At 44.1% G+C, this 17153-nt stretch overlaps 1 protein-coding gene across 4 annotated transcripts in view; it reads right to left on the reverse strand.

Moving 5' to 3' along the window:
* Positions 1–17153, reverse strand: part of GRAMD1C (GRAM domain containing 1C) — a 65631-nt gene that overhangs the window by 31822 nt on the left and 16656 nt on the right. For all 4 annotated transcript variants that reach the window (XM_082221219.1, XM_082221218.1, XM_082221221.1 and 1 more), the window contains exons 3-6: positions 13968–14052; positions 4790–4893; positions 3947–4042; positions 1900–1980 (exon numbers count right to left, since the gene is read on the reverse strand). In XM_082221219.1, the coding sequence (XP_082077345.1) occupies positions 1900–1980; positions 3947–4042; positions 4790–4893; positions 13968–14052 (366 nt within the window). The remainder of the gene's footprint in view (positions 1–1899; positions 1981–3946; positions 4043–4789; positions 4894–13967; positions 14053–17153) is intronic.

Consider the following 17153-nt stretch of genomic DNA (forward strand, 5'->3'; position numbering starts at 1 on the left):
GGAGTCTTCATTATACACCTTCAGGCGCCAGGCGAAAACAGTTCCTCTTCAGCCAGGCCTTTGGCTGATTACTATCTTAGAGGCCTTTCAAATGTTACATATCTTGAGGCACCAGGCAAAAACATTCCCTTTTCCCCAGGCCTTTGGTTAATTAAACAATCTATGGCTTTTTAAACTGGAGGTGGGGAGGGATAATTGTTTTTGTTTGTTACTGTGTTATGAATTTTTGTGTTTTTAAATTGTAAGCTGCCCCGTGATCCTCGGATGAAGAGAGGTATAGAATGTAATAAATAAATAGTTTATTAAATTTGTATTGATAAAAGCAATCATTGATATATATACCTTCCACCCACAATAAGTAGAGGTGTGTGTCTGCCTGCCTGCCGGCTAACAACCAATCTCCCTGGACACATTTAACTTTGCTTGCTATGAAAGGAATTCCTTTTGTTGATGTTTCTTAAGTCTATAGCCTTTATGGTTGTGAGAAGATACCTTCAGCCTTCAAAAATGTGAATCCAGCATTAAAATACCTCTGCAGTCGCATATGCAACCCCGCAGGCATGAGCGATCTTTTGCTAAGAATGTAAGAGCCCTGATGCTCTTACCAAACACCTGATGCTGAACCAAAACAGCGATCTTCCTAGTCCACCATCTTGTTTCTTACACTGGCAACCTTATGCCTCTGGGTCCCGCTATTGCTTTACAGCACCTGGTATTGAAAGGAATGCTGTCTAATCCTGTTGTGTCAGTTCTCTTCAGTTTCTCTAAACAAAACACTAAAGCTGCCCAGTAGTCGGGGTGGGGTGGGGGGAATCCCCTCAATCACAGGAAGATTATGGGTGAACAAGAAACACCTTAAAATGTTTAGAATGCAGCCTACTGTATGGTGCAGGAATGGGGAACCTGTGGCCACTAGGTTGTTATTGGAATCCCAACAGCCCCAGCCAACCTGGCTAAAGGTCAAGGATGATGGGAGCTGAAGTCCAGCAACATATGGAAGGTCACAGGTTCCCCATCCCTGCTACATAGGTTAAGAGTCACATGATCTAATGCTCTACCAGTTTTGGCCTTTGGCTTATACGTGCTTATACGTGGCCCACAACAGGTTGCCCATGAGGGGAATACAATGCTGAGGCTGAAAAAGATTTCCTATCCCTTCTTTTCATATCCTTATAGATTACAATATGCTTTTGTTATGACTTTTGTGTGGGTGTGACTAAGATCTCTCCACATCCCAAAGCAGAACTACATCAGGCCTCATGCCAAACCTTGGTAGGCATTATGTGAGCACACAGTTCGGAGCCTTGGGCTTACACTGCCCTCACGTGCCCTCGTGTGAAGGCAATTCACTCTCTAATGAAACCTGATCTGATGCGAAAAGTAATGCATCATAAGGCTCTCAAGAACCTACAAGCACTAAAGACCACCTGTCCAAAAAATTACCTTCCTTCTCTCCAACCCTGTTATATAGTGGATATGTTTAACTTCCATTTATGCCATTTCCCCATGACATCATGTTTTTCTAGCTCTTATTTATGAACCAAATATCACCAAGAAGGCCAGAGTGCTAGGCAGGGTACCTACCCCAGCTATCATCTCAAGATTGACTTTACTGCCTGCCACAGGTATAGACTTCTTGTTGTGACAAATCTTGCACTGAATGTTTTTTAAATCAACATCTAGTCACCTTTACTGTTCTAAACCACACCAATCTTACACACAAGCACCCTTATGCACTTGATATCCAGTGCTAATTTTTTAAGAATGCATAACTTAACAATTGCAAGTCTCGGAACTTAGTTGTAGAGTGCAAAGGCAAACAACTAGCAATATATGTTAGAATTCAAGCATTTTAAAAAATGGCCAGTGCAGACGTTTCCCAAGCATATCAAAGCTTACCTTCTCCAACAACGAATTCTGCCACAATCTAAAGATATTGAGGTAGCTTCTGTCTCTGGCACTGAATGAAGTAAAGAAAAACTGCAAAGAAAAATGACAATTGTGTACAATTTGTAAAATGATCTGAATGTTGCATATCCTCATCCCAAGGAAAATACATGGAACTAAGGCTACATGATTTCAGTTGATTTTGTTTCCATTAATAAGGCTGTCCCCATCCGGGTGGATTTCAGAGGACAACTTAACACACATCTGTTCACACAGGCATTTGGGGGAGGACCGTTATTGAGAAGTACTATTTCTGACGCTGCTGCTGAGCTGTTTTGATTGGCATAATATGTTTTTTGATTGTGCTTAAATTAATTACTTACTTCACCAAACCTTTATTAGGCATTACAAGTATAGGTCAGCATAAACTTAATAAAACAGCCATGTAAAATATATAATGACACAGATTTTCATTGGGATTTATTCCCACTAAATAATGCCATTCACAACTCTACGAGAGACTATTGACAAACACTCAGCCACCCTTGCAGTTACTTCCTGGTTAATGTCAGACAGATAGAATCTGGTATTGTCATTGTGCCATGGTGTTAGACTACCCAAAAAGGGGGATAGCACGTGTTTGTGTAGCTGGTTGTACAATGGACAGTAGAAAAGGATACGTTCTACAGTGTCCAACACATTCAAAGAACATCCACAATGTCTATCATTTCTGGGGATGTTTAAATATCTGCCCTTGACAAAAGCTTGGGGGGAAACATTCAGTCGGGTTAACATAAAGGCCTGCTTTGGACTGGAATTATTAATTTTGAGATATAAGTGACCTTGTTATCTGTTGTATTTAAACCATAGAACTTGAGGGAGCAAATTTTATTTACAGCTGACTCGATGTTTTGTTTTTCGATGTCCCTTAATCTGGTTTGAATATTGCGATAAATATATTGCTCACTTGAATTATACAAAGGTTCCAATTCAATACCAATATATCTCATTTTGCTATGTAAGCATTGGAATCCTCTGGATTTATAAGAATCCTTAAGTAAGTCAGAGAGCAGGCTCAGTGGTTGCCAATGGAAATGGCAACGCAGCCAGTATTTTATAGTGCTAGCCCACACCCAATATTCCATCTTGTGTATACCTAGTTCTTCACACATTGTCTCATACTTGATTGAACTTGGGAGCCCCAGGACATGCCTCAAGAAACTTGAGCGTATTTTATCTAAATAACTATTATATGCTTGTATCCATATTGGGATCCTAAAAAGCAGCTGGGGTGACACTTTAGCTTGAAAAATGTGTGTATTTTAAATAGTTTTATGGTTTTATTGTGTGTGCTCATCACCCAGATATTACAGGATGAGCAGTATATTTATAAATATAAAAACAAAATAAAATGTTTACATTGAGATGCTATACAAATCTAATCAGAAATAAGTCCCACTAAGCTCAACAGGGTTTACTGCCACATAGGTCATTAGGGCAAATGGGGCACTACCCCATCAACTTCAGATCGCCCCCACTTATATTGAGTCCAGGGGGTGTCACTGATGTCACCTTCCTCTTCCTTAGTCTCAATGTTGTCAATGTAGAACTCAGTCAGGTAAAGAATGGAGGCGAAACTAGATGAGCAGGGGGCAAATCAGGAGGTAGCAGCAACTGATCAGGAGTATGCAAGAGGGATGCAGATGACAGCAGATCCACCCACCTCAGAAAAACATGCATTTGCAATCCTGACATTCCCACAAAGCAAGGAAGTCCTGCAAGTGAGCTTGCCATGCCTTGTCTTTAAAAGCATGGCTTGTGGGGTGTGGAAGCAACTGGGGCACCATCATTGTTTACATCCAGTTCTTAGCATCTTGTCTGATCCTGAACCCCTGAACTGTGTGTCTTCTGCCTAGCTGGTACTGTTACATGCTTGAATAAATATCTCTTCCCCCCCCCTTACACATAAGAATCTTTGTCTGTGTGTGCTGGGAAGGAGCCAGGACAGTTCAGCATTTTTTAAGAAAAAGAGTAAAAAATAAATTAAAGAGCATCACACCTTCTCCCCTTCAGTTGCTATCTGGATGGCATTTGGGATGAGCCGAGCTGTCTTCTCTTTTGTCATGAAGGTGATATCTTTCAAGGCAATAGAAATCTGAAGTTCAAGAACACACATGAAGTAAAACAATGTAAGACCTCAGACGAAAGCTATAAAGACATAGTATGTCATAGGATGTAAAACATTGGTTTTCAGACTTGCTATACACAAGGAACCTTTTCTATATCAGCTTGTCTGCAGCAGAACCTTCTAGGTGTGGCAGAGAATTCTGGGCACAATAAAAAGTGGGGTGCAGATCACTTTAGGAAAGTAAGGACTAGCCCAAGACATTTTGCCGCCTGAGGCAAAGGAGGGTCCGTCCCCCACCCCATGTCCAGAAGCCAGTCAAACTGGCAGTTAAATATCACTTCAACATTGGCAATGGGACAGCATCTATCCACACACTTGAGGAAGTGCAAGGCCACCTCAGCCAGCCAGTGGCGTAGCGTGGGTTGTCAGCCCCCGGGGCAAGGCAAGTAATTTGCGCCCCCTAACCCGTGGATTTGCACCCCCTAACCCGTGGATTTGCGCCCCCTAACCCGTGGATTTGCACCCCCTAACCCGTGGATTTGCGCACCCTAACCCTAACCCCCAGATGTTGCGCCCGGTGCGGCCGGCCCCCCCTGTACCCCCCACGCTACACCACTGCAGCCAGCCACCTCACTTTGCCTAATGGTAGGTCAATCCCAATTTTGCTGCCTGAGGTCATTGTCTCACTATGCCTGATGGTATGGTCAGTCCTGAGGAGTCACTGCAGGCACATGCGCGCGCGCGCACACACACACACACACACACACGCCTTACTGTGGTCTCCCATCGGAAGATGTTGCTGTGGAAACAGAGCCAGTTTTCAGAAAGATACAGACGTCCTTGAAGGAGGATATCCTTCTGGAGAGCACAGGCATAATCTAAAAAGGGAAATGATAAAAGAGTGTATCTTTTTAACAGAGCTCAGCTAAACTCATGATTTAGCTTATCAGCAATGTTGTGCTCCTAAGGAACTTCAAGCAGCTTTAAGTATCTTGTGGGTGGTTGTTAAAATGAAGGAAATTTTCTTCATTTGTCAGAGGGATACCTGAAACATTTCATATTCTGAGCAGCTTTAGGAAAAAAACCTTTTAAAGAACAGCGTACAACTATTTTAAGATGTGAGGAAAATTAACGTGCTTCATTCCTCAGTAGACCTACATGCTTGGCAAAACATCAAAAACAGGTTGAGGAAAAAAGGCATGTCTGTGCTGGAAAAAGGATATCCTTGAAACTTACATGCATATGAAGTCATGTATCTGACCCTGCTCTTTTACAGAATGGTCATCCGGTTAAGCCTAATGTTGTCTGCTCGTGGTCTGGATGCCCACGGACTTACATAATTTAAAAGGTGAGCTCACTGTGGAAGTGCATTCGCCAGGTTTTATTTAGGTATATCATCTTCTCTCCCATAATGAGTTGAGCAGAAACTGGTTCTGCCAGTTTGCAACAAAAGATTGACTGGAAGCTGGTGACATCATTACTTCCAGAACCAGTTTTTCCAAGGTTGCACACTTGAGGGCCAAACTGCTCCTAATGTTATATGTGTGAATGCAGTTAATGTGTCCTCTTTTATTTTTAATAGCAGCTGCAGGGAGGAGCAGGAATGAAACTCTGTTACATCCTTTCCCTCCATTCCCATGGTCCTGATGTCAGACACAGACACACGTAAGTTACTGTAGGCCCCAGGAGGGAAGCAGCCATTAATACTGGCATTAATAATGACAATTTCTCTCCTGGAGAAAACAGCAGCATTGAGGTATGGACATTTTTCACAGGGATCATGGCATGGAGATGAGAATAAAACTTAAAACTGAAAGCCTGCAAAGCACATATTCTGCTTTCCAACTCTGGCCCCTCCTCAAGATACCAAGATTTACCCAGTTCTAAAAAATTTCCTCCTGTTACAGGCAGATTGAGGAAGCAATCCAAACCCAAGATCTGCTGGGATGAGCCAGATCTGGAATAGGCAGATCTCCAGCTAAGTCGAGGTGTGGTGTAGTGGTTAAGAGCGGTAGACACGTAACCTGGGAAACCAGGTTCGCGTCTCCGCTCCTCCACATGCAGCTGCTGGGTGACCTTGGGCCAGTCACACTTCTCTGAAGTCTCTCAGCCCCACTCACCCCACAGAGTGTTTGTTGTGGGGGAGGAAGGGAAAGGAGAATGTTAGCCGCTTTGAGACTCCTGAAGGGGAGTGAAAGGCGGGAAATCAAGTCCAAACTACTCTTCTTCTTCTTCTACATCAGCTGAAATTCCTCATCCTTGCTCAAATGGAGGTATGCCATTTTAAGTAATCCATCCCAACTCAGTCAGGGATTAGGTAAAGGTAAAGGTACCCCTGCCCGAACGGGCCAGTCTTGACAGACTCTGGGGTTTGTGCGCCCATCTCACTCAAGAGGCCGGGGGCCAGCGCTGTCCGGAGACACTTCCGGGTCACGTGGCCAGCGTGACAAAGCTGCATCTGGCGAGCCAGCGCAGCACACGGAACGCCATTTACCTTCCCGCTGGTAAGCGGTACCTATTTATCTACTTGCACCCGGGGGTGCTTTCGAACTGCTAGGTTGGCAGGCGCTGGGACCAAGCAGCGGGAGCGCACCCCGCCGCGGGGATTCGAACCGCCGACCTTTCGATCGGCAAGCCCTAGGCGCTGAGGCTTTTACCCACAGCGCCACCCGCGTCCAGTCAGGGATTAGCCAAGGCTAAAAAGAGCCATTCTGGGAGAGAGGCAGGGGGAGACCCAGTGCCTTTTTTTTAAGAAAAACAGGTGCCAGTAACCACCATGAAGTTGTTACAGTAAGTGCCATACTTTTAAAAAGAGGTGCCGGTACTGTGTGCCCTTGAGTACTTCCTGAGGGGAAAAGCACTGGGGAGATCTACCCCATTGCAAACTCTGTTCAGCTCGGTCACCCACAGGAAGTGGCGCTGGCAAAAAAGGGTGGTGTAAGTCAAATTCTAAAGTGTGGGAAAATGATTGCTTGTACATGAGAGCATGAGCAAAGTTCTTATTATTGCAAGGTGATTTCATAGCTAGAAGCATCCTTGGAGCATGAACAGCGCGTGAATAGCTCGTGCTGTCCCAAATGATTGGTCAACTAGCATGGCCTGATCGCTCGCATGGTCTAGTGCGATGGTCCTTATCTGCTGAGAGAGAACAAATTGCTTTGCTTGTATTTTGTATCTTTCTGACTTCACACAATAAAGGCTGTGCTGCAGTAGCTCTAAGGGCCAAGAGAGCCGGAGCCAGAGAGCCAGAGGGCCAGAGGAGCCGGAGCCAGAGCAGCCATATTTCTTCAACCCATCATGGTGTGAGACTGATTTCTTCAGATGTCGAGCTGGCACTCGACATTTGGTGCCCCGTGTGACTACCTTCGGACTTCACGTTGTTTCTCATCGTTCAGCGCTCACCACGTGTCTTTCATCCGCTTCGGATCCCGGTGAGTGCTCCCTTTCCTTCTGGCATTGTGGGGCAGTCTCTTTCGGACCGCGTGCGTGTGATTTATTTCGGACTTCATGCTGTTTTACAACGTTCAGCCTCACCTCGCCCCGGCAAGGGCTGCAGACGCGTCGTTCATCCACCTAGTGGATCCCTGGTGAGTGCTCCCTTTCTTTTGCCATGTGATTCTGGACTACGTTACGGACTTATCAGCATTTATCTCGCCCGGCGAGGGCTTCGGCGCCATTCATCCTTCTAAGGATCCCTCGGTAAGTGCTCCCTGCTCTTTTTGCAACTCTTGCAATCATGGGAACGTCTCTAACAGCACCACAGAAAAAGTTTTCTGAAGACCTTAAATCTCTTTTGGCCAGCAACAGCCTTCTCGTCTCAGATGCTGACCTTCAGTCTCAACAGCAAAGTTTGACTCCAGCCAATCTCCTTTTGGCTGCCGCATCTGTTCCTTTGCCTGCCGACTTTCCCTTGATATATCCAGCATTGCCGCCTTCTGCTGTATATGCACCACCAAAGGCTCCTGTCGTCCCTCCTCTGCATTCTTCGCATTCAGCACCCCCCGCTCTTCCACCTCCTCCACCCAAGGCATCTGGCACCGCTCCGTTGCTGCCTTATGATTCTGATACTCCAGATCTCTTTCCTGTGATTGCTCCTGCACCCTCAGCCCCCGTCATGCTGACCAAAACCGATGTTCTCGATGGGCTGACGGGAGAAGGCAATTTTCTTACTGCTGCCCAACAGCTAACTCTCGATCCTCAGTATTGGGAGGCCACTACAGCCTCAGCCCAAGAGGCTTTGGCCTCTGTCCCTGATGACAAGAATGAGCGCGATGGCCTATTGGGGAGCGTCAGACAGGGCCCTGCAAAGCCCTATGGACAATTTGTTGATCGCTTGTACAATACCCTCAAGCGGCAAGTTCAGGACCTGGCAGCACAAGAACTGACTGTACGCCAGCTTGCGTTTGCTAATGCAAATGAGGACTATAAGCAAGCACTGCGCTCTTTGATGACAACATCAAATATAGCCACTGCTGATATGCTTAAAGCCTGCCAGTCAGTGGGCACTGCTAGCCACGGCCTGCTAGCCACGGCCTGGTCCTCCTCCGTGTCCCAAAATCCTGCAAAGGCTACAACCTGTTGGCTTGACAGTGGCTAAGGAAAAAATCCAGCGGACCTTACCCATTACGTGCCTGGGACACAAGCTGACAGCATCTGCAGCCATTCCAGTTACGCCTCAACTACAGTTTCCTGGTCATCTTAAACTGGTGGATTTACAACAAATTCTTGGACAGCTGAATCGGATAAAGAGTTATTTGGACCTGCCCACTTCCACTCTGTCTCCACTATTTTCTGCCCTTAAAGGACATAAGGATCCAGCAGACAAGATCACAATCACCTCTGCAATGGAAGAGGCTCTTCCACAGCTGTTCCAGTGTTTCCTGGCACGCTGAAAGGCCATCTTCACCCCTACTGCATTGGCCCCCCTTTTCCCTTGGAAGCCACTTCAACCACCAAACATCATTACAGTTTTGCTGCCTCTTGTTTGGGAAGTGAGCCTGGCTTTGAAGGATGCCCTCGCTGGACTGGCATCGCTTGGGTTTTGCCTCCTAATAGCAACCATCCCATCTGTGTCATCACGCTTCATTGGGCTTGGACTTTTGACTCAGCAGTACAAGGAGCAATACATCAGACTTATTTACAGCAAATGGGCTCCTGTATCTGCAGAAATGGTTGTGTGACTTCTTCTGGATTGTGGTTTTTACATGCCAATAATCGAACCACGAAATATCACGCAGGTTGCTCGGAAACAGCCATTGGACTAATTTACCATTCTCATCCTTATTGGCATCACTTGGATTTTACCCCCCAGATATTTTTGTTTCTCCTCCCTCAGGAGTCCTGCCCTATGATGTGTTCCCCTGAGCACGTACAGAGGGTTGTCTTGGAACTATTGTGGACTCTTGGCAAGGGAGGGGGTGAGGGGATTTTAGTGTGTTCCAGTTGTTTCATTTTTGTGCTTTGGCATGGTTCCCGGACAGAAAGCAAGTTGCAACATGGTTCTTTAGCAAGGCCTGCGAAGACAATGGGCTCTGTTCTCGACCTTGTTGCAATCTTTTTAGTTACAGCAAGCGGAATATGCTTGGCTAGTGCCTTTTTTTAGCTGCTGAGAATGATGATAAAAAAAAGAAAAAAAAAACTTTAAAAAGCTTTGAACTTTTTTTTGGTGGTGGTATTCTAGCATTCCAGTAAATGCTTCATTTAAGATTAGCAATAATATGAAGGACAATCGTATAAGTTTATCACCTGTGTTTTGTTGCTTGCAGAAATAGTGTCTTATTGTTTTCGTTTTATGTTAATGGATCTTCTTGTTTTCTTAATGTTACCACTATGAGTGGTAGGCAAAAAATCTCAGTTAACAATGTCACAACCTACATGACTTATGAACAACAAGCTGCGTGTAGAGATTTTTATGTTTGGTTCGACTGGATGAGAAAGAGCAGTAAATCTGCATATTTGCTTCAATCTGATTTATGGTTTTACTCTGTGGCACAAAAGCCTACAAAAAAATCCCCTTTGCCTTTTCTGGAACCTGCACTCTAGAAATAGTGATACCCCTGTGATGGTGTGTTGTTATATTCAATGCTTGTTTTTTTTTATTTCCCAATGTACTGCATGGTGGTTTCGACCACGGCCCACCACAGAGATTACAAGGGGAATTTATGTTGCAAAATATAAATGCTTAGGTAATGGGATATGCGATTTTGATTGAGGGCCCCTCTTATAATATAACAAGAAAAGAGGGCATGTGGGAAAATGATTGCTTGTACATGAGAGCATGAGCAAAGTTCTTATTATTGCAAGGTGATTTCATAGCTAGAAGCATCCTTGGAGCATGAACAGCGCGTGAATAGCTCGTGCTGTCCCAAATGATTGGTCAACTAGCATGGCCTGATCGCTCGCATGGTCTAGTGCGATGGTCCTTATCTGCTGAGAGAGAACAAATTGCTTTGCTTGTATTTTGTATCTTTCTGACTTCACACAATAAAGGCTGTGCTGCAGTAGCTCTAAGGGCCAAGAGAGCCGGAGCCAGAGGGCCAGAGGGCCAGAGGAGCCGGAGCCAGAGCAGCCATATTTCTTCAACCCATCATGGTGTGAGACTGATTTCTTCAGATGTCGAGCTGGCACTCGACACTAAAGGACGCGGGTGGCACTGTGGGTTAAACCACAGAGCCTAGGACTTGCCGATCAGAAGGTCGGCGGTTCGAATCCAAGTTCAAAAGCACGCCAGTGCAAGTAGATAAATAGGTACCGCTCCGGTGGGAAGGCAAACTGTGTTTCCGTGCACTGCTCTGGTTCACCAGAAGCGGTTCGGTCATGCTGGCCACTTGACCCGGAAGCTGGACGCCGGCTCCCTTGGCCAATAAAGCAAGATGAACACCGCAACCCCAGAGTTGGCCACGACTGGACCTAATGGTCAGGGGTCCCTTTACCCTTTACCTTTAAGTCAAATTCTATTTTAAAGGCTTGTTTTCCCTCTGCCAGGCTCAGGCCACCTCAGCCATCAGTAGCCCCTGTCCTTCAGGGGGTAAATTACACAGGCATAATATACCCCAGCATAAATCAGGCTTGCTTCTTGCAGCTCAGATTGCCCTGCCCATTTTACAAATTGCTCAGACTTCAAACTGCACTTGAGCCCTAAAAGTGGAATCTTATGAATAAAGCTGCATCAGTGTCTACTGCTATCCAAAAACCACACATTTTTGCCACCACCTGTTTCAAAATAGAGTGCCTCCATATCACTGGGACCTGGCAATCTGAACAGATAAAACAAAAACTTTCAGAGATTAGGACTCAAAGACTGCTTTAATAATTTGAGCCTCTCCATCAAATACACTAGTTGTGAGTGGGACAGGCTTTCTCCCTGTGCAGACAGTGCTTCTCTGTCTGCATAAATAAATTGAGGAATAATTATTTCAAAACACTATGCATTCTAATTTATTTATCTACGGTATGTTAAAAGCTTCTATACCGCTTCTCAAGGCCAAATAGCCTAACAAATCAGTTTACAAATCAATAAGCATATAGAAACGAAGCACTACAAGCATTGAAAGCCAATTACATCCAAAAACAGAATACAAAACTAGCACAGAGCAAGCAGTCCTTTTAATTCAGCATCAAAAGTTGACCTCAAAAGGGCATGATTTAAAGGGGGGTGCTGTTTAAAAGTTGTTAAAGGCCTGCCTAACATCACTCAGAGCAGAATTACAAAACTGGGAGACCGCCGCAGAAAAGGCAGTGTTCCATGTGCTTGCAAGCCTAATAGTTTTTACAATAGGGCTGCCATACGACCGGATTTTCCTGGATATCACCGGGATTTCAAACGTAGAGATGACATCCTTGGGAATTTCCAAAATGTGGTGCTTTGTCAACAACTTTGGGGTTTCCCTAAAAAAACCCTGTTTTTTTTTCTTTTTTAAATATGGCAACCTTATTTCACAGGCACCTCTGAGTAGTATGAGGGTATGAGTAGGTTAATTTGTGTGCATGCAGTCCATAATATAACCTGGTCCCAACCATTTAGGACTTTAATGTCATCACCAGCACTTTGAATTAGGCCCAGAAACACACTGGTAACCAGCGCAATTGGCTAAGTATATGTTTAACATGATCTGACCTCCTGGCCCCAGTAGCTAGACAGCTGCATTCTGTACTAGTTGTAACTTCTGAACTATCATCAAATGCAAGCCCATGTAGAAAGCTTCAGAGTAGTCTAGCCTGGCAATCTCTAGTGCATGAATAATTGTGGCATGGCCCAACGTCTCTTAATAGGTTCACGGCAAACAAACTGAAGCTGATAAGAAGCAGCTTCAGCCCCCACAATCTGGGGGCTGCACACCCAAGCTGCAAACTTGGTCTTTCAGGGCGAGTGCAGTTCCATCAAGGATTGGTTGAACACCTCCATCTAGGGTAATCTGCTTTCCTATTCACAGCATATCTGTTTTAGCTGGCTTAAGCTTCAACTTTTAGGAGTAAGAAGGAAGGCTTCAAGGACAGAGGGCGTGGTGTCATGGAGAACTGTGCTTTTGGCCTTCTTTTCAGATTAAGAACTAGCTCTCCTCCCATTCTTTATTCTTTAAAAGGTTTTGCTCCTTTTTTATCATATGTAATAGCTCCTGACTTCACGTCACATATTGGAGAACAGTTGATACTGCTGTAGGGTGCAATACAGCAAAGCTTTAAGGTCAGAGCAGGAAACATTTTAATGAATAATAACATTTCCTTTGAATACAATACTATGACTTTGCACTGTCCTTGACTAGCCAAACTTGCACTCAGTGCAGCCCATGCCTAATCCGGTTGTTTACTCTTCAAATTCAGAATGGTTGTCATATGGAAAGTATGCCTCACACAAAGAGCCAAATTGCTTGCTTGCTTGCTTTCCTACACCAGTGCAAACAGCAGCTTGGAATTTTAGAATAAAGTGGAATTGTTTACTACAGACCATACTAATTCTCTATTGGATATGGGCTATTTTAAAGCTTCAGATAATGTTTCAGTAAGAATGTCTTAAAAATGAGATCAAGAAAGCTTGTGTCATGGGCGCATTTGAAAGCTGTGCAAAATACACGAGGGAGCTATGGAGGATTTGCAAAGGGATGAAATGAAAGGGCAGGGCCTTGTTGAACATTCTGAGAACAAAAGGCAAATACATCCAGAAGATTAAAGTGCAAAATGTCAGCGCTGTTCAAGCACAGAGAAATTAAAGGCAAGCAAGTAAGGCACAAATGAAATAAAATTAGCAAGAAGATGTTCTGCAAGTACAAATGAACTGGAAACTGACTGCCCCCCCCCCAAAGATGTCTTCTTAATCTGCTGTTTGAACTTCTTGAAAATGTTTCAACATTATGGCAAGGTCCAGACATCCAAGGCTAGGGATGGGCAAATATGTCAGTTTTGGTTTCTCTCCATTTCTCATTTTCCTTAACATCAGTTAAGTTCCCATTTTTTTTAAGAAGTCCTCATGAAAATTCACCAGCATTTCAGTGCTAATTCCTCCTAATAGCATATACACATTTCTGTATTCAATTTTGCCAGATGCATGCATTTTTGCAAAGCAATTTCTCCTAATATAAAGCATCATTGTAGACATTTTTTATGCACACTTTACCCTAGCATGTGCATTTTTATGCATATTACCTAACTGGGGAACTGCATTGCAAAATTCTGGAAAGTGTCAATTTCAAAGAACAGCTGGGTTTCAGTTTACATACTGGGGAAACCCAGCCAGATGGGCGGGGTATAAATAAATTTGTTGTTGTTGTTGTTGTTGTTGTTGTTGTTTCAGAAAGTGTGGCTCAAGGAAGCTGTCCTTTAATTTGTTTCATTTTCATCACTACAAAGCATTCAGTATTTTTGGCATTACGTTTCCAAGTTACAAGGTTCAAATTTGCTTTAAATATAACAATGCAGCTTGTAGCTCCACTCATAGGATGAAACGTTTCCCTCTTACCTACTACAAGCCTTTCCAAATCTGGCAGGTGCGAGAATTGTCTTTTAAATTCCTCATTCCTATATTTGTAAGTGGAGCTTGAGATCTGCAAAAAGAAAAGGTTCAAGAAAAAAAGGGGGTTTTGTGTTTTATTATCATCAAAGCCTTGCAGAAAAACAAGTGTCAGAATTAACGCAAGTGTACAGTGTCCACACCCAGTGAATTAACCAGGCACTGTCGCCTTAAGCACAACCCAGTCTCCAGCCTTCCCTTAATCTGGCAGAAACCCTCCTAAAGTTCTGAAGCCCCCTGAATCCCAGTCAGGGAGTTGTACATGGAGTTCGCATTCCATACCCAAGGTTTAACAGACAACACAAAAGGAAATTACTCATTGTCATCTCATTGTGCAATGTGCACTTATGAAATATAGCAGTCTGAATGTATCATAGATATTAATGCAAAATGCAAAAGCAGCTGTACTCTGCTATTGGAATCCTGACTGCCTTCCATCTGTAGAAACGTGCACAAGGCTGAGATGTGGATGTGAGATAAAGCCACAGAATGTGGGTGTGAGATAGACTCCACCTATGTGGCTCAGGACATCTCAGACTGTTTCCAAGGTGTGGAAAGGAGCACTAGAAAGGAGCTGTGCTGTAGCAACTCCCACATTTCCAAGGTAGCATAAGAAGAGGTCATAGAGGCCTTCCCTGGTAGAAATAGCATGTGCAAGTTAGTACCTCACTTGGGATTCTGGAAGCGGCAGCTCAGCCCCTGGCAGAAAATGACATTCCATGAGGACCTAACTAGCGTCCTTCCCTTTCTTGTGTCTTAGCATGGGGAAGCTCTGGCCCAAAGACTAGGCCTCTGGATTTGACCTGCAAGGCCATTCTGGGCAAACTGCACCCAGCTGCCAGTCACGTGGTATCATATGACATCAGGCACTGAGATCTGCTATTTCCATAAGCACAAAGTGCTAAAGTAAGCAATAAGGGAACTCATCTCTTTAGTCTTGGCACCGTGAGACCACAGCGGTAAGATCGGAGATAAGCCTCTGCCTAGTTTTTTTAGAAGATGCAAACAAGAAAAAAGCCAAAGGTACAAAAAGCCTCTACCTCTACCTAAAAGGCAACTGGCAAAGACTTATATCCAATTAAGATAAGCTTCTACTACTGCTTTTTTAATATAAAAGAAAAAGCAGAGGTTTACCTCTGATCTCAGAGATGTGGGACTTTAGAACAAACATTGGAGATGTGCCCGTGCCTGCTACCATGGCTTTGAACTTTAGAGTCACCTGGCATCATATGATTTATACGACATCCGTAATTAACAGGCGGGTGGTCCTCACCTTGCTTTCAAAATGGTCTAAAGCGTATGGCCCAGTTCTGGATCCAACACCCCAGCTTTACCTTTTACCTAGTTCTTCCCCCACCCCTTCCTTAAGCTAAGCTGTTTCAGAATATTGGTGCAAAATGATGGGCAAGATTCAACTAAATAGTTGTGCTGTTAGAAACCAGCACAGCAAGTTCCACTAGTGCAATAAGGCTTTCCCTCTTCCCAGCTCGGGATGTGTGTGTCAGGAGAACATCCAGAACAGCATGTGGGGGGGGGGTGTTAGATGGGAGAGTGTTCCAAACAGCCAAGCAGAAATACTTGCACTGATGGAGCAATCTTCTAACAGCTACTTTGAATTCCACCCAACATCTTTAATGTAGAAGTGGAGAACCTGTGGATGATGCTGGACTGAAATTACCATCATCCCTCACCTTAGGAACATGCTGGCTAGGACTGATGGGAGCTGAGGTTCAATACCTGGAGGGCTACAAATCCCACCCACCCTGCTTTAATCAATTCAGCCAGAAATCTCACAGAATAAGTGGCAAACACTAGCCAGGTCCTACTAATTTTCTTCTATGTTTAATAGTGCAGAGGATCAATACAGATGCTGCATGTATTCTGTTCATTCTTGCAGGTCATCATGTGAGATATACATCATTTTAGAGTTCTTTAAGCTCCCTTTGGAACATCGAAGAGGATTTCTCCACTAGCAAGCCGATTCACTGTAATTGCCCCTGGGTAAACAAAAAAACTTCTGCAAGCACGCTTAGATTATCGCAATACTCAGGCCAAAGCAACACTGCTAAAAATCAGCACTCCAGGGGAGTCTTTTCAAAGCTAAAACTGCACAAACTAAATCTCTGGAGCCTCAGCACTGCTAAATCACACCAGGCCTCGTCTACAAACCACTTGCAGGTGTATAAATCTATGACTGTTTCCCCATAAACTGAACAAAGACTACCAAAAATGCAATTGTTTCTAAGCAGAAGATACGACGTCTAAGACAAAGAGAAAAGATATATAGCTTAAAACAGTGGAAAAAGCAGTGGAATGTGTAGGATCTTAAATACGTAAAGCTTTTTAGCTTGTGTCTTGTATTCATCAGCATAATCCACATGCTGCTTTTTCCAGGCATAATGATATTTTAGTACAAAAGGCATGTTTGTGGTGGAAGGAAAATGAAGATACTCTGCTTCAGTTGGAATTAAAGCGATTAAAGTCAGGAAAACAGCAAAAGGAAGGGTAACTTCTTCATACAGCGCTTAGTTGGGACTATAGCATCCACTCCCACAAGAGGGAGAGATGGCCACCAACTTTGATGCCTTTAAAAGATGAGAAGAATGTCTATGTTCTCTGTATGCTTTCAGAGGCACTATGACTTTGAATGACAGTTGCTGTCCATAAAGATGCTAAGGTATAAGCTTGTGACCTTCTGGGTGCAAAGCATGCGCTCTATGGTTCTCTCCACGGACAATCTCTTGCATCAAATCTAGTTTGACTCCAATCCTTGCACAAGTGCACACCCCCTCCCTGAGCCCCTTCCAGTGCAACCATTAAATTGGAAGCTACTACTACTGGTTCACATTAACCATGGTTTAGTGTTATGTCTGAACAGTAAAGTGTGGTTAACCGTAAATATATGTCACCTTCATAACCTATTGTTTGAAGCTGGCTTGCTTCTACTCATCACAGTTAGGACTAACTGTAGTTTGTCTGGGTTCAGACAGCACCACAAAGCAGCATTCAGTTTCCAAACTCCTTCTTGCCACTGTGGTGGTGGACAAAGGCATACTTAGGGTCCCTTGTGCCTTTGTGGCAAGAAGTTGCATTGGCACCCTCTGCAAAAAAATAATAATAATTTTACCGCAAGGG

This window comes from Podarcis vaucheri (assembly GCF_965113315.1).
Source record: "Podarcis vaucheri genome assembly, chromosome: 4".
Classification (NCBI taxonomy): Eukaryota; Metazoa; Chordata; class Lepidosauria; order Squamata; family Lacertidae; genus Podarcis; species Podarcis vaucheri.